Below are 26462 nucleotides of genomic sequence, written 5' to 3'. Positions count from 1 at the left end.
GGATGACTTTAGGGTGTTTACTTGGAGGAAGACTTTTAGGGGAATTGATGACTGTTGTCAAAAGTCTGGAGAAAATACTCAAAAGCTGCCATCAGTTGGTGGCACTCAGGCTGGGAAGTGGAAGGGGCATTTCTAACATGGTCTCCATCCAGAATTAGGGCTCCTGGCCTTGGGAGCACCGAACTTCCTGCTTTTGGAGGAATCAGTGCAGAAGTTGGGGCTTCCAGAGCCACTCGTCTCTGGGCCACAGACACCTACCTGTACAGCTCAGTGATTCTTCACCTGAGTGAAGAATACGGGGTGCTAAATTCAAACGTTTAGCGCAGCTCTTTGGAGGAAATAAAGAAGGGAACGTCTTGCTTAGCAAACAAACTAAAAAAAAAAAAAAAGATTTATTTGTGCATACAAGAGCTGGGGTACAGGCCAGGGACCTACACCCCCTTCATCCTCTGACTCCTGGAGCCAGGGGAAGTAGGGGAAGTGGTGTCACATCAAATGTTCTATGGCTTCTCAAACATGGTTCTGTTTTGTTTTTTTTTAAGATTTATTTATTTATTTATACAAGCACTGGGTACAGTCAGAAGTGCGGGAGGGTGAGAGAATCCACCAGAGCCAGAGCGGGGAGCAGAACAGGTAGCAGACTGATGAAGTACACTGCTGAGGGGAGCAGCGGGCGGCAAGAGAGGTCTGGGCGCCATGCGGGACCCTCGCCCGGCGGCCAGGGATCGAAATGGCACTGTAGAGGCTGCGGGCAGCTTTGCAACCCAGCACTCAACCGCTGCACCCCCGGGGAGGCCCTCAAACATGGTTCTTAAGTTGATCCTCTTAGGTAGGGGACAGAGGTGAGGCATAGATGCATTTTAAAAAAGTATCTGTGGAATAACCATCATTTTGATTTGTTTTTATTCATTTTTCTTGTGAGTTTTAAGCCACATTAAAGAAGGAAGTAATCATTTTATAGAGATCACAAGGGGCCCAGGCGTTTTAAAAGACTGACAGTGGCCTAGATGTACATCTCAGATGCCAGGGACTTGGCTGAAGGTCTCCTGGTGGGGGGTGGGAGGGAAGGGGCAGGCCAGGGTTCCATCTCTGAGTCTTTGCCCAGTAGCTCCCTGGGTCTCCGGCCCCCAGGGTGGCAGAATATTGGTTGCTTGTGTCCAAGTCCTTGGCCCACCCTTTGTGGCATGTTAAATGGAGAGGAACCCAGTTAGCATGTAGACCCAGCCGTGAATCCAGGCAGGACTTAAGGACTTAAGTATTTTAGCTGCAATAGAACGAAGCATTCATTGTTCAGATTTATGTCTTCTGCACATGTTTATGTTTGAACCCATGCTGTTGATCATTTGCAAATAATGCTCTGTTGTCTTAATCCCACTTTTATGGCTAATGATGTGTGTTTCATTCTGATCAAGCATAGAATTTGAGTAAACATATATTTCTCAATATTTTCTCCTCTAATCGCTACCCTGGGCTGTGAGTCCTGGAAAGAAATCTGTGTGAGGGTGCAGGGTGGTTCTGGAGCCACCGCCCAATGCCAGCCCTCTCTGGCAGCCGCTGCACTGCAGGCCTGGCGAGGTGAGCCTGCTCACCCTGGGAGGTGCCCTTGCTGCAGGCCGAGGGCCCCAGGATGACTGCTCCGTGATCCACCAAGGCTTGACCGGCCTGCCAATACCATCGATTGCCATTCCTCTCCGAGCAGCGCGGTTTTACATTCATTCCAAGGAATTTGTGATGATTCTAATTTGATTACTGACTATCACCCTCCACCACTCCCATTCCTGCTCATCTGTGGACAGTGCTGTTCCCCAGACCAGACCCAGCCTGCCCCCAGCCTGACTGTGGAGAGGCACCACCTCACTGCTGTGCCCGTGTCCAGTGCCCTGGCTAGCTGTGCCTTGCTGGTGTCCAGCCCGCTCTGAGGCCTGGACTCCACTCGACTCTCACAGCAGCCAGGCTCTGCTCCTGACTCCTGATTCCCAATGAGACACGGCCCATGGGGTCCCGCCTCCCTCCCAGGCCTGGGGCCACGAGCGGCCCTGTGTGCCCCACTCTACCAGGCTGGCGGCTGAATCCCAAATTGGATTCTTCCCCCTCCCTTCATTCTCTGCCAATTTAGACAGTGTTCCATGACGCCATTGAGCAGGGGATGCTGAGATGGAGGAAAATCCACAGTGGAGCGTGGGAAAGCGTAGGGAGGGAATGAGCGAGGCAGCCTTTGGACAGTGGTTCCTGATAAACAAAAGTGAGCGCAGTGACTTAGCTACCTCATGACTCATATATATGGGTGTGTTTTTGTATAAAACACACGAACCACATACATGTGCCTGGCACCCTCCTAAGTTTCATGTACAGTGTGCCATTGCGTGCTCTAACAGCCCCGTGCTGCAGGTGTTAATATCATCCCCATGAGATGGCAACCTCAGTGACGAGGGCGAAGTGACAGTGAGTGACAGCCAGGACCTAACCCAGGGTGGACTACAGAACTCATTGTCTTCACCGCTATGCAGGATTGTCCCAAGTTGCTGACTCTGGCATGGTGGGGTTACAGTCCCCTTCTGATAGTAGCCCTGGGCTCCCTGTCCCCAGGAATACACCCAGCCATGTCACTACCTGCATTCCATCCTGTTGGAAGGATGCTTAAGCCCTGTGGGACCCACCTGTGGCCCCAGGGGGTGCCCAGCTCTGCCCAAACAGCAGTGCTAGGAACAAAACCTACACCTTGTTGAGCATTTCCTGTGTTCAGGCCATAGTGCTAAAGGATCCCTGTGAATTGTCTCATTTCCGCCACGCAATTGTGCGAGGCAAGCAGTATCAACCCTGTTGTGCAGATCAGGAAACTGAGGTTCAGTGAAGCCAAGTCACTGTCCCATTCTGAAGCTCATAGTCAGCCCCAGCAATGGACTTAAGTCCCGGTCTGCCAGCTCCCTGTATACTTAGCCTCCTGGTGGTGTGCTTTGCCCAGGCTGACCTAGACCTGAAGGAGAGAAGTGGAGATTTGGGGATGGGGGAGTGGCTTCTGACAGGTGCTTCTTGGAGATTTTGCCCCCAGCCCGGAACTGAGAGGGTCTTGGGCATCACGGATGCTGTCCACGTTCAGCCAAGAGCAGGAAGGAAGAGCAGAAAGAAGTAAGAGTTGGGGGAAGCAGAGGCAGAATTGAGCAAAGGAGAGAGGGGGATGGTTGTTCCAGGAAACCTGGAAGACACACTTAGAGGAGTGAGAACTTCATGAGGGAGGCCTGGAGGAAGGGGTGGGGGTGTCCTCTTGCAGAGTAGGGTCTGGACACTGCTTCCTGAGGTCAGTTTTGTTGCTTTCCTTCTTCAAAGACTCAATAATAGGGTCAGAGAATAGGGCCTTAAATACCAGCAGAAGCAAGGGGGGCGCAGGGGCTCATTGAGCAGGACAGGCTGTGGTGGAGTGAGGTCCAGACAGAGGTTTGGAGGCTGTCCTTGGCTGTCTTCTCTACCTGACTGTCTTGCCCTCCAGGATGGATCCCCCTGCTCTGTCCTTCTGCTTGTGGTCCTGTCCCTCCTCTACTGTCTCACCCTTGCTGTCCCCACCTGCTTCAACACTGCCTGTTCAAACGTGTATCCTGAAACCTGGCCACAGCAGGACTTCCTGGATTGTTGCTTTAAAACATCCACATTAAAGTGACAGTGTCAGGATGGACAGGCCTCTCTTGTTACCAGGCCTGTGTGCCATGGTTACCCCTGACAGATGCCAGTGATGTGCATTGCTTGGCAATAAAAATAGCTGAAGGCTTAAGGGTTTATTTTTAGCCTGGGTGCAAGTGTTGCTCAAAATGCCACTGCAGAATCTTGGTGGGCGCCTGCTGCGTGATGTCTGAGCTATTGCCAGCTCTTGGGTCTGGTGAGGTCAGAGGGCACACCTGGTAGGCTGTGCCCAGGTGAATTTCATGTTCACCAAGACTGGGAGTTGAGAGTCCAAAGAACTACATCAATTCTGCTTGACTCCCCACTGAAAGAGAGGTCAGCAGATTCCCTACAATGGGAGGGGGTTTCTGTCCTGTCCTGTGGGGGACCCTGCTATGGGGACACTAGATACAGGTTCCCCAATGTGAGAGGCTAGAAGCAAATATGCCCACCCCACTGTGCCACCATTCTCCTCCTCGTTGGGGACATGGGGATAATCCTTCTGACCTCTGGGACTCTGCATATGGATGCATTAATAGAAGCAGGTCATAAGGCCTAAGGAGGTGTGTGGGAGCCAGGACCAAAGTGGGCGTGTGTGGGGTGGTGGGGATGCATGCAGTTCTGGTGGCTGATGGGGTCTGGTGCCCATTTCAGTCACCTCAGTGCCCAAGAGAAGCCAGGCTGGGAGAGGCCCTTGGTGAACATCCAGATAGCACAAGGGCCGGTCAGAGTCAGCGGCAGCCAGCCTGGAAGGAGGTGCCCAGAGCCTGGCTCCTCCCAGCAGCCTTCTCCACTGTGGTGGCCTTAGTGAAATCTGGCACTGGGAATTCTTGGTTGTGGGGCTATCCTTCACTGGCGTATTTAGCAGCATCCTGGCCTGCCCATTGCCCTCTTCCCTGCACTGCAGATACCAGCATCTTCTGACATTGCCAGATGTCACCAGAAGGGAGCGGAGCAACTTTGCCCCTTGCTGAGACCCTTGGCAGGAGGATATGTGGCTTCCCTTCTGCCCCGGTGTCTTCCTTCCCCCGCAGGGTATGGCCTCCTATGCAATTCACTGCCTCCAGCAGAGGCAAAAAGCTGACTTTTCTGGCCCCTGGGCATGTGAGTGGCTGAGACCTTTGTGCATCTCAGGCAGAAGCAGGGGTGGAGAGGGATGGGGTGCACAGAGGTGAGGCCTGGGCGGAACTGGGGACTGGACAGTGCTGCTTTCCAAACCCTTTTCTCCAGTTCCATTAACAAGCTACATGGCACTTTTGTTACTCCGTTTCCGCAGAATCAATTGAAAAGATCAAAAATATGACATCTGGGGAGTTTAAAATTAGATTCTTACAAAATGCAAAGTGGAAGAGAGGGGGGAAAATAGAAACAGGGAGCCCTATGACTTGCACAAAGCTTACATTTGCTGCCGGGGAGCTGAGCAATGTGGCTTCAGATGAGAGGGAATTCCAGGAAGGGAGCTGGGGGGCAGGGCACACGGGCTGCAGGGGAGAGACCTGCACTCAAGGACCTGCCTCTCCTCCTCCGGAGCCTCCCAGCCTCACCACCTAGTCCTTCTCCTTCCCTGCCTTTGATACATATGCTTTCATTATATAAATATAGTCTAATTCTAGAAAGCTTGGAAAATGCAGACTATTAAGCAGGAAGAAGTTTAAAAAATCAGCTGTAACGTTGCCACCCACAAAGAACCACCCATAACAGCTCCCCACACGTGTACATTTTTACCAAAATTGGGTCATACTGTATATTCTGATTCTTAACTGTTTTCTTCCCCCACCCCAATTTGTCTAAGACAAATGCGTGGTGTTCAGCCTTTCTGGGCCTCTTGCCCCTCATCCTGTCAGCTGTGAAACTCCTTTATGAGCCTCCACAATGCTCGGCATGACTGGCGGGCAGGTGAGACAGGAGCCCCTGCCCTTGAGTGCTCACAGGACACGGGACCCCTGATGGTCCGTGAGTGATCACAAGGCGGCGACTTACCCGTGAGGTCTTCCTGGAAAGGCCCAAACTGGGCTTGGAAGAACCAATCAGATCTGACTAGAAGGAGGGGGGAAGGGGTGTTGGGGTTGTTCAGGAAGGGGGTACAGTGTGCACAGTGGCTAGGGGGAGGGGCCATTCCAGGCATGCTTGGGGAGACCTTGAGAAGTGAGGCTCAGAGCTGACATGAACAAGCAGCCAGGCCCGCTGGCCGCATTGACCTGTGGGGAGAGCAGGGTTCAGGGCTGACTCACCAAGCCTCGGGGTTTCTTGGAGGTGTGGAGAGCCTCACAGAAAGGCTTGGTCAGCACAGTGGCACTGATCAGGGTGAGCTGGGGGGAAGGGCCTTGACCCAGTTCCTGAGAAGCTCTCACCACCAGTCTCTGGGGTCCGTGGAGCTGAGACATGTGCTGGGCAGCGCCGTCCCGTCTCGGGCTGGCCTTGTTGGCCCTGCCTGTGGTCTGGACCACCCCAGCTCCTCCACCCTGCAGCCAGGTCACATGCCTTCCTGACCTCCCCACACCTGCCCTGCTCCGCCCCCCCTTCTCACCTCTGTGCTCAGCCGGTGTCCTGTGCTTGGAAAGGGTGAAAGTGCTTGGTTTAATGTTCTGCTGTCACCATCTTGAAATCCCTGATCATTTTTGAGCAAGGGCCTACATTTTCATTTTGCACAGGGCCTGTAAGTTGTGTGGCTGGTCCCAGCCTCGGCAGGTGGCCTCACTTCTCATTTCGCTGAGGTTTTCCCAGCGGCCCCTCTGCTTCTGAGACCTGCCAGCTGTCCCCTGCCCCTCTTCCTTGGAGCCTGCCCGCCGCTGACTTGCAGGTCTGTTCCTGCTTGGACTGTGCCCGTGATTCTCACTTCTCATTTTCCTTTCCCTGCTGCTTCACCCCAGCCTCCTCGTGGACCTGGTCATTATCATTCTTCATAAAACAGATCAAAAGAGACTCTTGCACACCAGGCTGCGCCTCGCCTCCCACCAACCCCCCTCTTCTCTCCACTTCTAAACCCCCACTAGGAAACTGCCGCTGCTTTGATGCCATTTGCGTCACCTCCAGAGTCTCGTCTCCCAAGGTGCTCATGCACTTGACCCAGGCCTTTTCTGAGCCCACTGGCCTTGTCCTCCAAGGCACTCACCTCTGTTGAGCCTTCCTGTCCTGGTCTTCGGCCTCAGCTCCCGGCACCTGTGCTTTCTGACCTTTCTTCTTCCTCTCTGCTCGACCTCACAAGTGTGTGAAAAGCCCTGGCTCAACTCCAGCCAGGCCTGTGGCTTCTGGTAGCCCAGAAGAGGCCCTGTGAAGATGCTCCCCAGTGGTCCAGCGTGGGCGGGGCCGAGGGGTGGTGTTTGAACTAACAATGAGATGGAAACAGCCGGTTGAGTCCAAAGGGTGGGGGCTGATGAGGATTCAGACCAGAGGGGTCTGGGGCGGGGGTGTTAGGGAAGCAGACACCTGCCAAGACCAGCACGCATGTGTCTCCACAAAGCAGCTTCTGCTGCCTGTGCTCACTCATTCATTCATTCCCCAAATAGTCACTGAAAGTCTATCTGGGCCAGGCTTTGAAGCTGACCATGTCCTGTGTTAATTCTATTGGGCCATGTGGTCACCCTGCAGGGTTGACAGTGGGAGAACCATACCCACAATTCCCATCTTCCCAAATAATTCCCTCCAGTAGGAGAGGTTAATAAGTAAACAGAGAAACAAAATGATTACAGCTCTTGATAAGCTTTCTGACGGGAATAAATAGGGCCAGAAGGGAGACTGCTGAGCGAGATGGGGGGAGAATATGTTGAATATTCATAGAAGGACCCAGGGATCTGGGGGTTGGGTGGGCGGAGCTGAGGGGTGGGTGCTGGGCATGGCCACATCTGGCCGCAGGTCTGAGCCAGGAGATGGGGACCTTTTCTGGCCCTGAAGGGGGGGGGGTCCCTGCTCACCCTTCCCCACCTTTGGGGTATGTCACTGCTAGTCACTGGAGGCGCCTGGGCTGGTGGTGGTGGTGGTACTGGCTCTGTCCTTCTCCACTTGTAGCGGCCACCTTAGGTCACAGAGATACCGAGTAACCAGTCTTCTTGGGTGCAGCGGGCCCGGTCAGGCACTTTGCTCTGGTTGTTCATGTCTCATGTCCTGCCGTGACCCCTCCCACTCCTGGGACAGAGAGAGCCACTCAGTCTCCAGATTTGCAGGGACCTCACCTGTGGGATGGGTGGCGGCCAGAGCATGGGGCTGGGTTTCATTGCCAGGAACTTTCATTGACCAGCGCCCATGCAGCAGAGTGCAAGCGGGATCTGGGAATATGCATGCGGGGCTTGCATCCTGTCACAGTGCTGCATGCCTGGCCGGGCTCTGTCTTCTAGGGTAGGGGACTGGCCAGAACCTAATATGGCAGGATGAAGGGCTGAGGGCAGGGGTGTGTATGGGGAACCAGGGCTGACCCCACCCACCTGATACCGGCCTCCTCCAGAGTGCTGACACAGCCGCTGTCCTTGCTCTAACTGGGCCTGCTGGCCCTGTGGGTACAGATCCTGGGCTGCTATGGACCCTTGGCGATACCACAGCATCGCAGCCTGACAGCCATTCCTTCTCTCTCCTTAGACTGGGTCTTGTTTTGTTTTTCTTCATGAATTTTGCTTGATAATGTCAGAATGCAGAGGATTTGTTTTTAACGTCCCCATCCTATCACCCCTTCATTGTGCCCATCAGGCTAAGTGCCTTCCCTGTATCAACTCACTGAATGATCCAAGCATCTTCGAGGTCAGTACTACCGCTCTAGACTTCCTGCAGACAAGGAATGAGGACCAGAGAGGGAAATGACCTACCCAGAGCCACACAATCTGATTCACAGCATGAGCCCCATGCTCCGGCAGCCTCTGTGTGATGCAAGGCTGGCTGGGGGAGGCTCTTCCTGCTCTCCCAGCTCAAGGGCCAGCCTTTCAAAGCCATGTCTTGGGTTTTCACCTCCACTGCAGCTGTGCCCAGCTCTGCCCCTGACCAGGTGGCTCTGCCCGGCTTCCCCTCCCCCCACTGCTCCTCCCCCCACACTCCCCTGTGCCCAGGTTCCCCTTCAGGATTTCAGGCCTGGAGAAGCCAAGCATGCAGACCCTCTGGGGTAAAGGAGTGAGCAGACGCTGCTCTGGCTGCTGTCCCTACCAGCCTAGACGCGCTTCCCACCGTGTCCCAGCACCCAGCTTGCCTGCCTGCACTCAGATGTGTGGTGCTATAAAAAGCCAAGGAGTAATATGCAAATCGTCCCGATTATTTATGGCCAGGTTAGTAAATAAGCCAGAGAGACAAGGTGGGTTGTTGTTTTTACGATCTCTGCAGTCCTCGCAGGAAAATCTACGGTGAGCAGGGTTTGGGTGAACAGAGGCAGAGCCCGTGGTTTAATAAACACAGCCTAATTACCAGGCACTGGGGACAACAAGCCAGGGGGTGCGGAAGGGAGTAATGAGAAGCCGTGGAGCGGGGAGGAGGTGGAGGGTGTGGAGGGCAGGAGCGGGCAGCTGGATCCTCTCTCTGCCCACCTCTCTCTGGCCCAGCCTCTGAGTCCCTGCCGGGAGGGGGCGGAAACTAGGCCACAAATCACTGTAATGGGCTGCATGTGTTGCTGAGTCCGGCCTGTGTGCCAGGGCTCTGCTCCTGCCAGGAGCCTCTTGCTACTAAAGCTGCAGAAAAAATATGTTAGAAAGGGATTGCTAAAGGAGACTCAGGGGAGAGGGTCTAGGGGAAGGGAGAATGGAAGCTTTTTCTGCCAGACTTCAGCCTGGCACTGAGGATGGTGTGGTACCTGGGCCCATTACCCCAGGAAGTCTTGAGGGAAATTTGCTGCCCTCCAGCCCTTACCCCAATCATGTGGTCAAACGTCAAATGCAAGTTGGAAAGACTCCAATAGAGCCAGTTGCTGCCCCATCCACTGCTCACTGGTTGGCGCTAATGTCTCAGGAGCAGCCGGCAACCAACAAGGAAAGGTGGTGGGTGGATAATACCCCAGTTACCCTACCTCACGGTAGGGTGATTGAGTTGCTGTTCTAACCCACTCCCAACTGGATCCAGCTCCACTCACTCATGTCACACTCTACACGATTAGGACCCCTTTAAGGGTCTTCTCCCCTTTCCTACCTCACTTGTCTGTGTTTCCTGTGGTTAGGACTTGCACATAAATCCTTAACCCGGGCCCCACTTTACTGGAAATTGACCCAGGTGACTCTAACCCATAGGGGTTAAACACTTTGATGGAAGTAATTATAATTATAGCTATGGAGTGCTTACTAGGGGCCAGGCCTCTTCCTAAACACTGACTCGTCTCAGCACTCCACGAGGGAGCCACCATTACAGATCCCGCATATGACAAAGTGGAAGAGGAGGCACAGAAACATGATGGAACGTGAACACGATCACACAGCTAGTATGTAGCAGAGCCAGGAAGCACCCCCAAGTCCTACTAGCTTTAGAGATTTTTAATCATCACACTCTACTGCAGGCCTTTCAAATACTCCCCCTGCACCTCTTATGCTGGGACTGTAGGTCCAGTGATGAAGCAGACCTAGCCCTGACCTCGGGGGGCTTGAGGTGTAGAGGCAGGTGCATAGAGGAAACAGGCTGTTCAGTGTAGTCTGGAGGGAGGGGTCCAGAGCAAGGTGAGTTAGAGGCAGAGCACCGGGAGGGATTGGGGAGGCTGCTAAGGAGGCGCCCTTGAATGAAATCTTTGGAGTTGGGAGATGGCTGATGGGTGGGGAGAGGGGTCCGTGCAGGAGAACAGTGGGTATAAAGTGGGGTGCACTGCTGTGATATTTGGGGCGACGTTCTGTAGAGCTGGGGTGAGTCAGTTTTTTGCTCACTTTTTTGTTGTTTTGTTTGGGGTTGGGGCTGACGCCTGATGGAAGATGAGCTAGAGCCCAGATGATGAAGGGTCTTGTGGCTGTGTCAGGGGAGGGAGAGAGATCTTCCCAGGGGCGTAGCTGTTTGTGATGCTTCATTTCCCTAACAGGTATTGGCACATAATATTCATTGTATTTTCTCTAGTCTTTGTGTTTCTGCAAGATGTTAGTATTGTTTTAAGATTTATTTTATTTACTTATGCATACAAGAAGTGGGGTGTAAGCCAGAGGTACAAGGGGTGAGAGGATTCACCGGAGACAGAGTGAGGAGCAGTCTGCAAGATATTATTTTTTAAAACGAGAAAGGTTAGGAGTTAAACCAAGCCACATGAGTAGAATGGAGTCACTGTCTTCTCTGTGAGGACACTCTAGTCCTGGGAAGATTCTTGGTACCAAGTTGCCCATTCAGAGCCCGCCGTGAACTCTGGGTATGTTGGCATGGGCTGTTTGGAACCTGTTCTTACAGTTGGGGTGGGGGACACAAGGACAAAAGTTTACCCTTTCCTGTCTTCTATGCAAGTCCCCTAGGAAAGATATTAAAAATTATGGTGCTAAATGTAATATTCTGACCTGGATTGGATCTTGGAACAGAAAAAGAACATTTTTGGAAAAACAGGTGAGATTTAATAAAGTGTGTAGTTTAGTTAATAGTAAAATGCCAGTGTCCAGCTCTTTGTTTTGACCAATAACCATGGATATGGAAGATGGTGACATTATGGGAATTGAATGAAAGGTGTTTGGGAATTCTGTACTATTTTTGCAGCTTTTCTGTAAATCTCAATCTAGTCCATAATAAGGAATTTATTTAAAAAAATTATTGGCCCCATAGCCAGTTGACATCTGTGCTTCGTTACTGCCCCGGTGGAGAGCCAGCCTGGGTGTGAAAGTGGGTACCCCTCTCTCCTCCGCTTGTGCATTTGTAAGTGCTGTTGAGTCCCAGATGTTCTCAGACCTGTCATTTTGCAGATTTTCCTACTGGGTAACTTTTCAAAAGGGAATGAAGATGATGATAATGCACTTTGCAGAGAACATTCCACTTGATCAAAAGATTCACCAGGGTTGCCACGAAATGGCATGTTTTCTTAGTACATTTTAAAGAGGTTCATCTACTTTAGTTGTATTCGCATTCACCTTTTTGGACCTATCTCAAGCAATGCAGGCCTGTTTTCTCCAATGAAGAAAGCCAGGAAGAGCGCCCCCGGGGGGGCAGATCCCTGCAGTAAAATGGACCCATCTGGACCCTGCGTGTGCAGAGATTTTTTTTTTTAAAGATTTATCTATTTATGCACACAGGAGCTGGGGTACAGGACAGAGAGCAGGGGGTGAGAGGATTCACCAGAGACAGAGTTGGTAACAGAACAGGCAGGCTGACTGAAATACACTGCTGAGGGGAGCAGCGGGTGAGACAGGAGAGGTCTGCTGCGCCATGTGGGTTGCTCCTTGGTCGCCTAGGGATCGAACTTGTGCTGCAGAGGCTGAGAATTGCCTCGTAGTGCAGTGCTTAACCCCTTACACCTGCAGGGAGACCCCTCTTTGGAGACTTTATTGTCTCCACTTTGCATGAAAGAACCCAAGAAAGTAGACTAATGAGGAGTCAGCTACCCATGAAGTGTCCCTTTCTGACCTAGAAAGAGTGGGGACCTTTTCGTCTTTCTTAGACAGGCTACACAGCAAATTGTCCTCCACTTACATCATTCTAATTGTCCCTGCTGATTAATGAGGTCACTTCAGGTATCAATTATTATCCTGCCAAGAGAATGAAGATCAGACTGAAACAAACGCCCATGAACTTGCTTATTCTATTAAAAAATAAAGTAATGAGAGATGATTAATGGTGTGTGCCCCAAAAGAAGCTACAGGAAGGGCTGGGCAGCAGAGAAAGGTAGAAATGAGCAGTTTCTGATTAGGGGGCAAAAAAAGGTTTTTGTTTAAAAGTAGCTTGCTATTGACCCTTTTCCTTTCAACACCACTACTTGACACAACTGTCTAGACTCCATGTCACCACTTCCTCCCTTCCTATTAACAGCTTAAAGCCACTGCAATCTGGTTTCAGTCCTACCACACCGCCAGTGCTGCTCGGGGGAAAGTCACCACTCTTCTCCGACTTGCCATAGCCAATGACCCTCTTAGTCGTCCCTTCCCAGCCCTCTAGAAAGTGTTGCCCTCATTCTTCTCGAAACTCTTTTGTCTAGCCTCTCTGACATCACCAACTCTTCACTCATTCATTCACTCCGACATGTATTTATTGAGCGTTGTCTGCCAGGCACTGTGCTAGGCACTCAACACACAAGATGGGCAACATTCTCACACTAAATGGGGCCGACATTCAAGCAGACGAGGACCCATAATGAACAGGTCAGTGCATGGAGCTCAGCCATTCAGGGTTATGCAGAGCGATAATGAAATATATGGAGGGATGGGGCCACCTTAGGAGGTGCTGTCCGCCAGGCCATCTGAGAACCCGCCACCTCCCTGCTTCCATGTGTGGGGCTCTGAATGTCGGTGCTGTCGCAGGCTTCTGTCTCCTTCTGTCTTCTCATGCTTCATAAGTTTGGGCAGGATCTTGGGGATTATGGGATTCTGTGGGACTAGTGTTAGCTTTGCAGACTGCAGCACCAAGGATGCCCAAAAAGATGGCAACCAGGGAGCTGCAGCCAGTTAGGAGTTCAAGCTGTCTGATGCTGAGGGGCCAGAAAGAGACAGGCCTCGGGGAAAAGTCAGAGGTTCTGACTCAAGCCACAGACTATGATGTGAATGACACCCCATGGAGTTGAGCAGGAGGCCAGGCCAGAGTTAGAGATTCAGACAGACCCTGAGAAATGGAGGCTGGGAGACTCCCGCAATCCCTGCACAAAGTCCCAGGTGACCAGACTGTCCCTCTGCCCCAGGGCTCCTTCCTGAAGTGCTCCAAGTAAGGCCCGCAGGGAGGGCTCTTTCCTCTGCTGTGCACACCTCTCTTGTTTGGCTCTGATAATTCGAGTTGACCCTCCACTGCTCACAATGTCACCTGTGATCTGGTCCTCGCACCAGGCTTCGTGCTGCGCAGCTGCCAGCTCAGCTTGCCCTGTTTCCACAGTCCAGCCTGGCTGGGGCAACAACTGAGCAGAACCCCCCGCATTCCTTGTGCTCAGAAGGAAACCTCCTCAGTGCCTCCCTAAGGGCCTGGTTCATCCTGGGACCCTGGAGCATGAGAAACAAGTAGACATGGTATCCTGTGTCCAGGAGGCGTTTCTGTGCAGTTCCCAAGGATAGGGCCTAAGCTCCTTCACTTCCTATCCCACACCTGCTGGAGGTGGGGCAATTATGGGTATGGTTGTCATTTACCTGGGCACAGGTGCTGCCCGTGGCACACTGGGAAGTGCTGTTTCCAATATGGAGACCCAGCCTCTTCAGACCATACTCAGGCCCTGGTCATCAATAGAAAGACATGATGGTGCAGGAGGTAGGTAGGACACACACATCACCCCACGCCAGGATCTCAGGATAGCCTACTGTCTCTCTTGCAGACACTGTCAGCTTCCTGAGCCTCCCAGAGTGCTTAGGGGCTCTGCTCCCTGCCAAGGGTGGCCTCAGCAGCTGTCAGAGGCTGGTCTGGCTCCTGCTTTCAGGGTGGAGGCTCCCCAGTGAAGACCCTACTGGCCACTCACTGATATTTAAGTAATATCTGTTTTTGTCTCCCTGGATCAGAAAATGCAAAGTTCTTCCAGTCAGTGCCAATCCTAGAATGGTGCTGTCTAGGGCCTAGGCAGGTCCCAGCTGCTCCACGGTGCCCCAGAGGTGGTTTAGACTTGAGGAACAAGGAGCACAGCTCCCTTCCCAAATGGCAATGTGACTGGGCCTGATCTGGGGGAGGACGAAGCAGAGACAGCAGTCTTCTAGAACACGATGGACCCTCTTACTCAAAGCCCCTTCCAGAGTCCCTTCCCTACCAGCCCTCTGACCCATGGTCCTGGAGACTTCAGTCTCTGTCACCAAAGACCAAGCTGGGTCAGAATTTTCCAGGATCCCATGGAAAGTGTGCATCTGCTAGAGGGCTGAGCAGAAAAATCCCCTCTCTTGGGGAGAGTGGTAATTAAGCAGTCATGGCAGACACATGGAGGATGAACAGCTGGTTGTAGCCATTTGTTCTCCTGTCATTGGTTGAAGAACAATTTCATAAATTACATGGAAAGTTGGGTTTTGTCTTTACTCCACTTACGCCATCCCCATTGCTTGAAATGACCTCTCTATCCTCCCCTGACCCTCCACGCTCTTTGGATGATTGGCTAGCAATTTATCCTTTTAGTTCAGCTCAAGTTGGTGATGCCAGATTCTCTGGCATGTCTCTGTCCCTGCACTGTGTTGTGTTATCATTGTGTATTGTGTTTTCAGCCAGAGTAAAACGTGTTACTCACCCCTCCTGTGTTACTCACCCCGCCTGTCCTGTTCTCTAAAGCTGGGCACCCACCAGGGGAGCACATAGATCAAAATTCCAGCCCTCTTGGAATTTACACATTAGTGGGGAAAGGTAGACTTAATAAGTAAGGATAAATCAAATATATAACAGGTCAGACGGTGATGAGTATTAGGGAGAAAATTCAGGACAGAGCTCAGAAGTTAGGAAGTGCAGTTCTCTGGGAAATATTCCTGGGTGTGGACAGACTGAGTATGCTCAGAGAATTTGTATTCCAAATAGACGCTTCTCCCCTGTTTTTGTACTCTGACTCTATATCTTGCTTCTAAAGCTTGTGCATGCCCTAGAAAGTGTATCAGATTTGGAGGCCTAGCTCCCAGCTCACCACACTTGGGATAGGCATCGCAGCCTCCAAAAGCTGATGAGCTTGTCCAGCTGAAATATGCATGTGGACAGCCAGTGCGTGCTTTCTGGTTAGGCTGGGGTATTTAGAGATTAATTTATGGATTTAAGCTGAGGTTTTTCAGCAGATATCTGGCCAGCCAGAGGGCTTGACAGTGGGGTTTCTTATAAGAAGCCAGGTCTTAGGACAGCACAAGAGCCATCTATACAGATTTGGGTCACTGTGGATCTTAGGGCTTCTGGGACTGAGTTCACCAGCAAACTCATGACCAATGAAGCAGTAGCACATACTCTGTTCCCTGCCTTCTGGGGGTAGTATTTCCCAGAGAGTATTCCACAGAACCCCAGCCCATAGCATACTGTAAGAATAGAAGGGCCTATGATATATAGTTTTAAATGCACAGGAAGCCCAATTTTTTCCAAGTTTTCCAATTTTAGAAGCTCTTGATGAAATGCAAATTGAAATTACCAGAGCAAACGTGTGTCTGTAGGGGTGTATGCGTGTCTCTGTGTATTGTGTGTGATTATGACTAATGTCCATCAATTACCTGCAAATTACTAGATGATGCCTGTAATGATAGTTCTGTTTTTAGCTTAATGGTTTATGTATCTAACTAGTGGCTGCTGTCTGGAGTAGGGCTGCTGGCAAATCAAAACACTATTTGCCAAGCTTGTCAGTGTGATAAATGTTGCTTACATTTACTCTTTTATACCCAAGGTCAATTGACATGTCTTTTTTTTATATCACTGTTTGATGTGCTAAGAGCCTTAAATGAGAACCATTCAATAAAGACCCAATTTACTATATTACTGTTTATTTCTGGATAATTTTATATTAGTTGGGCTCTTTAAGTTTGCAAAGAAGAGATATGCATGGATCACCCTCAGAATGGGGATTTCTTAGAAGGATCTCCAGAGTTGGGGGGGGGCACAAAAGGACACCTTGTTAGTCTTTGGTCATGCTGGGTTTTAGGGCTTTCAACACCAGGAGTGGCAGCAGCCTTGTGGTCTGGATAGCGACAGCCTGAATCCCTGCCCCACCCTCTCTGCGTTCTTCATTTCCTAGAGAGGGTTCCATGGAATTCCAGCCCCTACGATGCTCTAAGAATAAAAGAATCTATGATCAAATGGTTCAGGAGCTGTTACATAATCTACTCCTGCTTCGGAAGTTTATACCATTAGCTTTCTCTAAAGCACTTCATTTTTAATTTTTCTGAAAAATCCTTGCTTAACTTTGTTTATCCTGCATTTTCCAGTTCTGCTCAAACAGTGAACACTATGGACTGTCACTGGGAGAATAATCTCAAATTTGCACTTTTCAGTAGAATCTGGTTGGGTTCACTTGTCACTCTGTATGGAGGGGGTCCCCATGACCACATCAAATTCAGTGACTTGCTAGGAGGATGCACAGGATTCAGTATATAATTGCGCTTCTGGCTATGACTTATTATGGTGAAAGGATCCAGAGCAAAAGGGCAAAGAATGCCTCGCATGAGATGAAGTCTGGGGGACAACCAGGCATAAACTTCCAAGAGACCTCTCCCAATGGAGCCCCCAGAATGTGCTTAATCCCCAGCAGTGAATGCTGACATCACATGTAAACCATCACCAACCAGGTGATGCTCATTACAAACTCAGTGCCCAGGGCTAATCACACAGGCAGCCCCTGCCTGGCTTGTACTAGAGATGCCCACCGGGAAGGCAGGTGTTTAGTATAAAACGTAATATTTGTGCAAGTAACTTAAGCCACCCTTAGTGGTTCTGGGAATGGTGGGAACTCTGGGTTCCTCTGGGAGGGAAGCAAAAGCAAAGCAAAGGTTCTTGAGGAAGCAGGAAAGACAAAAAGCCTCGATAAAGCAGAAGATGAGCACCAGCTTACACCCTTGGTCATGCCACCTGTTTGCAAAAGCCACTCTCTGTACCCCTGAGGAGGATAACAGTAGCAACAGGGACTGCATGTCTTTTTGCCATTATTCTACCCTACCTCTCTCATAATTCTGAAGTCTTCTATAACCCTCAAATTTCTGTGACTAACTCACCAAGTTTAGGGACTCCTGAGTGACCCCACTAAGCAGAGAGCCCATGGATTTTGAACATGTAGTGTGAGCATGAAGATACCTCGATGCTTTTAGTACAGAATTTAGACTTGTCAGATGAAAGATGGGAACGTCTGAAAGTTTTACTTATTCATCCCAACATGCAACTATGATACTCCTCCTGGCTTGTGAGTTCATCAGCTTGTCTAAAATCAATCCAGCAATAGGGAGTGGGTGAGAGGAGAGCAGGCCATGAGGCTGGGGAGTGGTGATTCAAGTATTCAGATGGGGAGAGCCAAGCACTACACCCCCTCCAGCTTTAGCGCCTGTGAGTGATCCTTAATGTTAAAATTTATCTTCCAAGCCAGGGAAATAGCAGAGCCATGGTAAATATCTGATTAGAGAAAATGCCTAGTAAGCTGCAATTCCATATATTGCAAGTGATCAAACCATAATTGTTTGTTGACAGTGTACATTAGCTATTCACAGCTGTGTCAATATAGTACCAAGAAACTGGGGTCTGGGACTCTTTAATGGCAGCTCAAAAATATCTAGCTTGGGGAATAAAACCTGCAAGTTCCACTCAGTGGGAAGAATGATATTCCCAGAGAAGGCTGCTGGGAGAAGCCTTGGCAAGGGAAGAGATTCCTACATGACGCTATAAATTGCGTATCTGGGAAGAGCACCCAAAGGTGAAATGTTGGTGGACTTGGGTGAGAGGTAAGTTGCATCTGCTATGACTTGGACCCACTTGGATGTAGAGACAACAAAGTTCAACTCACGGGGAGGCTGGGCTCAGATCCAGATAGAGGTCTGGCCCAAATGGGAACAAATTGGGATTTTAATGCTCAGGACCCACTGGGGGCAGCAATCAACTGACAATCAGCAAACATGACTCTCTGGGGACAGGGGCAGGGTTTTTGGTGCTTGGGCAAGTCAGTGGAAAGGCAAGGGACAGGTGAGTGGTGGCCTTGAGACTAGGGTCATGGTTCTAGTGATCAGTCCCAGTCCAGCAAGTACCTAGTCAGAGCTGCTGCAGGTAGCGGGGTGTGTGCGTGAACAATGTAAGGTTGGAATTAACAGGAAGCAGCTGAAGGGAGGAGGCCTGTAAGGACCAAGTAGCAGCTGAAAACTCAACCTAAGAAGACTGTGTTTAAGTCAGATGGAATGTCAAAGTGAGGTGCTGTCCAGTAGAAGTATAATGGGAGCCACTTGCGCAACAAAAGAAAACTTTTTATTTTAAAATAATTACAGACTTGCAGAAATTTGCAAGGATAGTATAGAGAGGTCCCATGTTTCCTTCACCCAGTTGCCCCCAATGGCTGAGTTATCAGATCATCATATGCATAGTAGTTTATTTTTCAAAGAAATGGCCAAACTATTTTCCAGGGTACTTGTACCATTTTACACTCCTCTGGGAATCTATGAGCAATCCAGTTGCTCTGCACCATCAATAGTATTTGGTGTAACCACTATTTTGTATCTGTCTTAATGGGTATGTAGTAATATCTCATCATGCTTTTAATTTAGGTTTCCCTAATGGCTAATTATATTGAACATGTTACAAGTGCTCTATCCTCTGTAGTGAAATGTCTCTTGGTGTCTTTTGCCAATTTTCCAATTGGATTATTAGATACTTACCTTGTTGTCAGTCTTTGGGGAAAAACATTCAGTCTTTTACCAGTAAGTGTGATGTTAGCTACTGGGTTTTGTAGATGCTCTTTATCAAGTCAGGAAATTTCCCTCTGTTCTTAGTTTTCTTTAAGAAAATGTTTTAAAGTCAGCCATGAATATTGAGTTTTGTCAAGAGTTTTTTCTGCATCAGTTTTCATATGATCATGTGATTTTTCTCCTTCTGAACTGTTAATACAATGAATTAAAGTGATCTTTAATTTGTTGAACCAGACTTACATCTTCATAATAAACCCCACTTGGTTACGATGTATAGTTATTTTTATATATTGCTGGATTTGCTGCAATATTTTGGCATGGATTTTTAATTTTATATTCATGTGAGATATTGGTCTTTGGTTTTCTTTATTTATGCTATCTTTGGCTTTGGTATCAGGGCATTACTCATAAAATGAGTTTAGCAGTTTCTTTCTCCTCTAATTTCTGTAAGAAATTGTGTGGAATTGGCTTTCATTCTCTATACCTTTACTAGAATTCTCTAGTGAAACTAGCTGGGCCTGGATACTTCTTTTTGTAAGATTTTTAAAAATTACTATCCCTTACTAGTTATAGGACTATTTGGATTATCTATTTCATGTGATTTTCAAGGAATGACCCATTTAATCTGATTTGTCAAATGTATATGTGTAGTTTCTTATTATCCTCTTTTCCCTTAACCCCTGCCAACTCAGGATATTTTGCCAATCTGATAGGTGAAAAAAAGAATCTTATGGATTTAGTTTTAATAAAAATATTAAAATATTTTTAATATTGGATGGATCATGTGTTTGTTTGTAACCCTGGCCCTTTTCCACTTTACCTTTTCCCACTTTATAATGTTGATTTTATGTGTCCTTTGTAGATTATGATAGTAACGATCTTCCTGCCATACATATTACACACAATCTTTCCAGTTGTTTTTTTTTTCTTTACCTTCTTACAATTTCTTTTGCTCTGCGCATGCACTTTTAATTATCACATAATTAAATCAATCATTATTTTCCTTTAATGCCTCTAGGATTTCATGCTGTCCACTAGTACTGAGCCAATTTTAAGAGATAGAACCCAAATCAAATGAACTTGAACAAAAGACAGAAAGCAAGCAAATACAGAATGTCAGCTCATGTCACTGGGCACTGCAGAGATAGATCTCCATGCGTGGCTAGATCGAGGATCCCAACACTGTTATTATCAGGAGTCTGTCTCTCCTCTCTGCTCACTGTTCAGCTTTGATTATATCTATGTGGGATATCATTGTCTCCATAGTAGACAGACTCTTTGCCATGATAAAGAGGCTACCAGCAGACCCAAGCTTACATGTGAATGATTTAGATTAAAAAATAAAAGACTCTCCAACTCTATATATCATAGGCCAATGAAGGACTCAGAAAGACTCCTGCTTAGGTTCTGTGCCCTCCTCCTTCTCCTCTGGACCTAGATCAAGTCCATAAAGCAGAGCTGTACCTTCATTAGTCATTGTCCCAGAGCTGTGGCTAGTGAGCCCCAGGGCACCTGTCAGAACCTCCCCTGCTCCCTAAAAGAATGCTGGGCAAGTGAAGTCAAAGGCGTCCTTTAAAGATATCTGGCTTAGAAAGACCTTCCCGGCATGAGATGACTTTAAAAAGCTTGTTTTCTTATAACGTGTAGTTTCATTATTATATATATATATATATACATTTTTTATCCCTGTGAGAAAATGAGAGAAATAAAGACAGGAAGGGGGAGGGAGGAGGAGACTAGGGGTCCTCTGCTAGATGATTATTGATTACTTATTAGAAGAGAAGATGACCTTGAAATGTACTTGGTCACTCATTTCATGGTGGATGATTTTTTTCTCTTCTTTTCCTTGAGTTCAGTCTGAGTTAACAAAAGTCCTCGAGGATTAGGATGGTGGTAGGGAGGGCCAGGGCTTCATCTGACACAGGGCTTTTCACAATGGGTTAATAAACATCTGATTTAACTTGTCTGAACCCAAGACTCCTACTCTGCAGGGGTCTTCTGGGCATCTAGACATTATATAGCAGTGGCAGATATAGGAAGTGTCCAGCAGCACCCCAGATACCCCAAACTACTTAAATATGGGAGTCAAGAGCCCTTCTGGAGCATGGATGGGTAGCAGGGAAAGCCTCCGTTAGGAATCAAGGACAAGGGTGGAAGGGTAAAGGACTGGCCACCTCCCTGCCACCTGTGCACTGTCAGGTCACCTGTGGGGCCCACATGCCTGGATGCCCAGTGGAGGTAAAGTTCCTTCCTGAAATATATCCCCAAGCGTTTGGTGAAAGCTTCATTATTTTCTCTTCACGTTAGAAGAAACTTTCAAAAATGATTCTTTTTGCTAAAGAGATATTATATGAGGTTCAACAATTTCTTCCATTTTACCCTTGTTTCTTTTTCTTAGCTTTCAGGAAAAATTAAAATTAAGCATTTTAATTTTAAAAGCATGGTCCCATTTGTATGGAATTTCATTGACTATGATCCCATCTACCGATCCTGCCGTCTCTTTGTATGTCAGCTGTCAAGAGTGATTATTTCAAGATTGCATTGGTTTTTATTTTTGCTTTCATCTTTTAAAAATAATAACTACTTATCATATCTGTAAAAGCAGTAGATGCTCCTTTCAAAGAATAAAATCCATGGTAAGAGATATCCACATTCTGCTACTTACAGTCGGCTAACTCTTCCTCAGTACATGAATAAATATTGTCACTTGGTGATTATTAGTTGTGAATTTGTAATGAAGTCTACCTTGAACCTCAAGGAATCTCAGCCTGAAAGGGAACAGACAGGAGAAGAAATGGGAAGAGGAGAAAAGAGACACAAATGAAGCAGGCCACCAGGCCAGGACTAGCCGGTGGCTTTGGGGTGTAGCCCCCCCTCATTTTTTCCTGGCAGACAGAAGGATACTGCTTCCCATTCTCACCTCTGCTGAGAATCCCTTTGTCTTTGAACAGCTTGCATTTGTTAGGATTCTTCCATAACCCTCTTTGTGCCTCGCTCAACATTGTACATCCAGCAGGCGCTCAATAAATGCTTAACAGATGTGCAATTCCCAAGAGGGTCATTCTCCTTAAGTCCCATGTCTTTGTCTTTCAGGCTCACGGGTTTTCAACTGCCAGCCACCATCGTGAGCGCTGCCACCACCCTCTCCCTGCGCCTCATCAGTGACTATGCGGTCAGCGCGCAGGGCTTCCACGCCAGCTATGAAGGTAGGTGCCTCCACCCTGGCCAGGGTGGAGGAGTCCAGGAGTCCCAGGCGGGGCTGTATTGCGGCACTCAGCTGCCGGGAAGGTGTTCTTCAGATCCAGAGCTTAGGCCTGTACTAACAAGGCTGGCTACTAACCAGTAACTCAGTTACTTAAATTGCCTATTCTGTGTTTCCAGGAAACTGAGAATTGAAATTGGAGCTCAGCTACAATAGTTTATCCCAAGGGCCTGGTAGCATCTACTTCTCTGTCCCCTTAACTGGGTTTTGTTGTGTGTGTTTTTTTTTTAATCCTGTTTTCTATGGGGCTTAATTGCATAAGGTACCTCAGCTTGGTTTTGAAAATAAGAGAGATAAAAACGCTAAGTAAAAGAAAGAAAATAAGCAGAAAAAAATTTCCTCCCAATATACTGATGGTAAAGAGTGAGTTTTATATCATTCGGAGAACAATCAGTTTTTCCTGCTAGCATGGATTAGGGCTTCTGGGTTTGAATTATGCAAATAACTTCTTTCAGCCTGTTTAAATATGGTGTTAGCATTCAAATTAACACTAATATCTTCAGATTATACACTATTATTATTATTAACTTTATTATGTTAGTTCAGAAGGTGGTACTTCTAGATCTCTGTCATTTCCCTGGGAAATTTACATCTCATTAATAGAAAATTATGCTGCTCTTGGCTAAGACTGCGCTGCTATTTTGTGTTGAGATCATTAATAGGCATATTTTAAGACTGTTAATGATAATTAATAACAGTAATGACATAACACCCTAGTAAAGCATGTCAGTTATTGGAATGCTTTTTTTCCCTCGCCTCCAAGAACTTAAGGAATAAGTGATAATTTCATGAATGAAGCTATAACAATGTAGAAATAGATATCACCTTTGTCTTGGTTAGGAAGACACCATGGAAAAGGGTAAATCCTAGCTCTTGGGGAAATTCCACCTCTGGTGGGTGGGGGAGTGGGGGTAGGGCACACGATTGATGCTTTTACCTGAGCAATTGAGGGCTCCTGGGAAGGTCTCAGTTATTTTTAAATGTTTTGTTTAAAGATTTATTTATTTATTCATACAAGAGCTGGGGTGCATGCCAGAGGTGTGGGGGGTGAGAGGATTCACCAGAGACAGAGTGGGGAATAGAACAAGCAGATCTACTGAAACACACTGCTGAGGGGAGCAGCAGACTAGACAGGAGAGGTCTGCTGCACCATGTGGGTAACTCCCTGGCCGGGGATCAAACTTGTGCTGAAGTGGCTACGGATAGCTTCATAGGTTGCGTCTCAACCCCTTGCGCCACCAGGCAGGCCCCTCAGTTATTTTTAAGTAAAGGGACCTGAGAAGGCTTCAGAGGTCCATATGGCTTTAACTGAGGGCTTCTAATACACCTGCAGCTTGCTTTAACTGAGGGCTCCTGACATAACCCCATTTGCCTTTAACGAGGCTCCTGCAAAGGCCTACCTATTTTTAAAGTGAAGTCTCTTGAGACAGCCCAATTTCTTTTGAAAAAACAGTAAGCTCCTCCAACACAGATTTCCCCTGCTACTTACAGTACAGCATTTCTATAAAACCTTTCATAAGTCGAAATGGCCTAAAGTAAAGAAGCAATTACCATTAATTTATATAGAAAATTTTCTGAGCATTCCCTGACCCCCCAAAATAACCTACCGCATCATACCAAATAATACATAAAACCTACCACTGCACTAACATATCGTAAAAACAGGGATGATGTGAAACACACACAGCCTGTGCAGAACAGTTTCCAGGGGAGGGGTTGGCAATGCCACTCTCGTGCCTGGGATGGCCGCCGCAAACAGACGCTGATTGCTCACTGTGCTTTTGTCAGAAAAGCAAAAATCCTCTGGGTTACTTTGGGTTAGAGAAAACAGGTGCTAGTTTTCTTTCATGAAAGTGAAGTAGCAGAACATGAACTTCTGAGAAGTGGGGGACATCCGTATCAATGGCTTTGGTCACTCTGCTTGCGACCTCCTCTCCCTGAACTTTGGCCCTGAATCCAAACAAATTCTCTCCAAGTTGCAACTCCAACCTCCTTACTAAGAGAAACCTCTTCAGAAGCTTTTTAAAGTCTCTGATCTCCTTCCACAGTGTTTTGGCCTTGGGGGAACAGGTTGTGTTTGTGGAGGGGGGAATGCTTCAGTGACCCTGGAGTTGGGGCCTGCAGAGAGCCTGGGAAAGGCTGGCCATGGGGCACCCACCTGGGCAACTCTCCTTGCAGGCATTTGTCTGAGGCCTTAGGAAAAGGCCTTATGAGCTTAGGTAAAAGTGTCCTGTTGACCCCTGACCAGCTGCTCCCTCTGGGGCACGATGCCAAAAAACTTCATCACAGGAAGCAGAGCTGAAGGTACTTTCAGAGTCCTTATAAGTCAGAACTTCCAGCATGGAATTCATGGCCAGGGTCTGTAGCTGGACATCAGTAGCCTGTCTGCAAACCCCTTGGAATTAGTGACAATTCTGAATGTATAAGGATATGTGTATATTTTTCTAGAAAGGGTCTAGAACAGGAATCACCAACTATGGCTCCCAGCTAAATCTTGCCCAAGCCTGGTTTTTGTAAATAAAGTTTTATTAGAATGCATTCAAGCCATTTGTTGACATACTTTCTATGCCTGTTTGCATGTATTTCCTCTTTAGAGCTGAGTTATTGCCACAGAGACCATATGGCCAGCAAAACCTAAAGTATTTGCCATTTGACTCTTCCTGACCTCTGATCTAGAACTGTGCTTCTAATATAGTAGTCATTAGTCACAGTTGAATATTTATATTTAAATTAATCAAAATGAAATAAAAATTAAAATTTACAGTCATGCTGGCCTCATATCAAGTATTTAGTGGCTACGTGTGACAGTGACTGACATATTAGGCAGCCCAGATATAAACTGTTTCCACCATTGCAGAAGATTTTGCTGGGTAATGCTGAGCTAGAGCATCCATCAGACTCACAAAGGTCTGTAATCCAAAGGAGGTTACAGAATATTAGGATGGGGGTACCCTTTCGGGTACTTCTCACCTGCCTGACCTAGCAAAGCTAGCCCAGATATGAGGTTGCTCAGCTTTTCCCATTAGGACCAATCAGGCAGAAGGAAGGGCCTGTCATCCCTCAGCCACCTAGTAGTGTCAGGTATATAAGTCATTGGCACCTAAAAGACAAAAAACTGCGGGGAGACCCAGGCCAGCCATTGCAAATAGGTGCTGTAAGTGTGTGAGCCCCTAGGCGGTCATCCATGCAAGCTTCTGCCTGCTCAACTGTCGGTGGCTGCTGTGGTTGGCTGCTTGGCAGAACAACTGCAGATATCTGTGCTAACAAGGGAACTGGGCATGGCCTTGGCTGTCTCCAAATATGGTTGGTCTGCCTTAGGGCTAGGCCATGGGGCAATTTGTGCAGCCAGAAAAGTGTGTTATACCAACTCTTGGAACATCCAGTAGAGGGGCAAGGAGGGAAGGTGGGGGGACCAAGAGGGGCAGCCACTGCTGAGCATAAACCATGGGGTACATGTATCCATGGTAGTGGCCTGGGCCCTCTCTCACTGGGCTTATCAGCAATTTATCAGGCCTTAACTGGACAATTCCATTTGGTGGGACTGGCTGGTGACACTAGCTTCTTGGGCCTATAACCAACTCACTGGATGACCTTGGAAGATTTTGTTTTACTCCCTGGCCTTGTCAGTAGACAAAGGGACTATAGAGATTTGGCTCTAGTGAAAGGAGGTAAACCTCTCCTTTGCAGAGTCCACCTTGGTCATTCAGCGGGACAGCACACAGACAGACAGAGACAGACAGACAGACAGACCAGCTCCAGCATAAAAGCTTCCCCACCAGTCCGGGCTGCCCTCCATCAGGTTGGCCTCCTTCCATTCTCAATTCAGGATGTTGCTTTGCCCATTTCAAAGTGACGTCAGGGCCCCACTCCTGGTAGCTCCTCTGGCCTGACATCCCTGAAAGTCTGCTGTCAAAAGCGTGTGATCCTCCTCCACCCTCGTCCGAGAGTGAGAAGTGCAGATAAGAACTGAACCGCAGCTCAGGATTTGGGAGAAAGGTGAAGTCAGGTGAAGAGTGGCAGCTCACAGATGCTGCCGCTTCAAGGAAAAGATCAAAAAGGCCAGTCGTCAAGTGCTCAGATGACAGGAGATGCTTGATTTGTAATCCCCGCGGGCAGGAGCGTGGGCTGCAGCTGTGGACAGGAGGGAAGGGGATCAGCTTGTATTAAGCGCTGACTGTATGCCAGGCACTCTACAT

At 48.3% G+C, this 26462-nt stretch overlaps 1 protein-coding gene across 1 annotated transcript in view; it reads left to right on the top strand.

Moving 5' to 3' along the window:
- Positions 1–26462, top strand: part of CSMD2 (CUB and Sushi multiple domains 2) — a gene marked incomplete at both ends in the record, with an annotated part of 507564 nt that overhangs the window by 75377 nt on the left and 405725 nt on the right. The window contains 1 exon segment of the mRNA XM_084243387.1: positions 22098–22210. Within this exon segment, the coding sequence (XP_084099513.1) occupies positions 22098–22210 (113 nt within the window).

This window comes from Talpa europaea (genome assembly GCF_964194135.1).
Source record: "Talpa europaea genome assembly, chromosome: 9".
Classification (NCBI taxonomy): Eukaryota; Metazoa; Chordata; class Mammalia; order Eulipotyphla; family Talpidae; genus Talpa; species Talpa europaea.
This window is presented reverse-complemented; position numbering and strand designations above follow the sequence as displayed.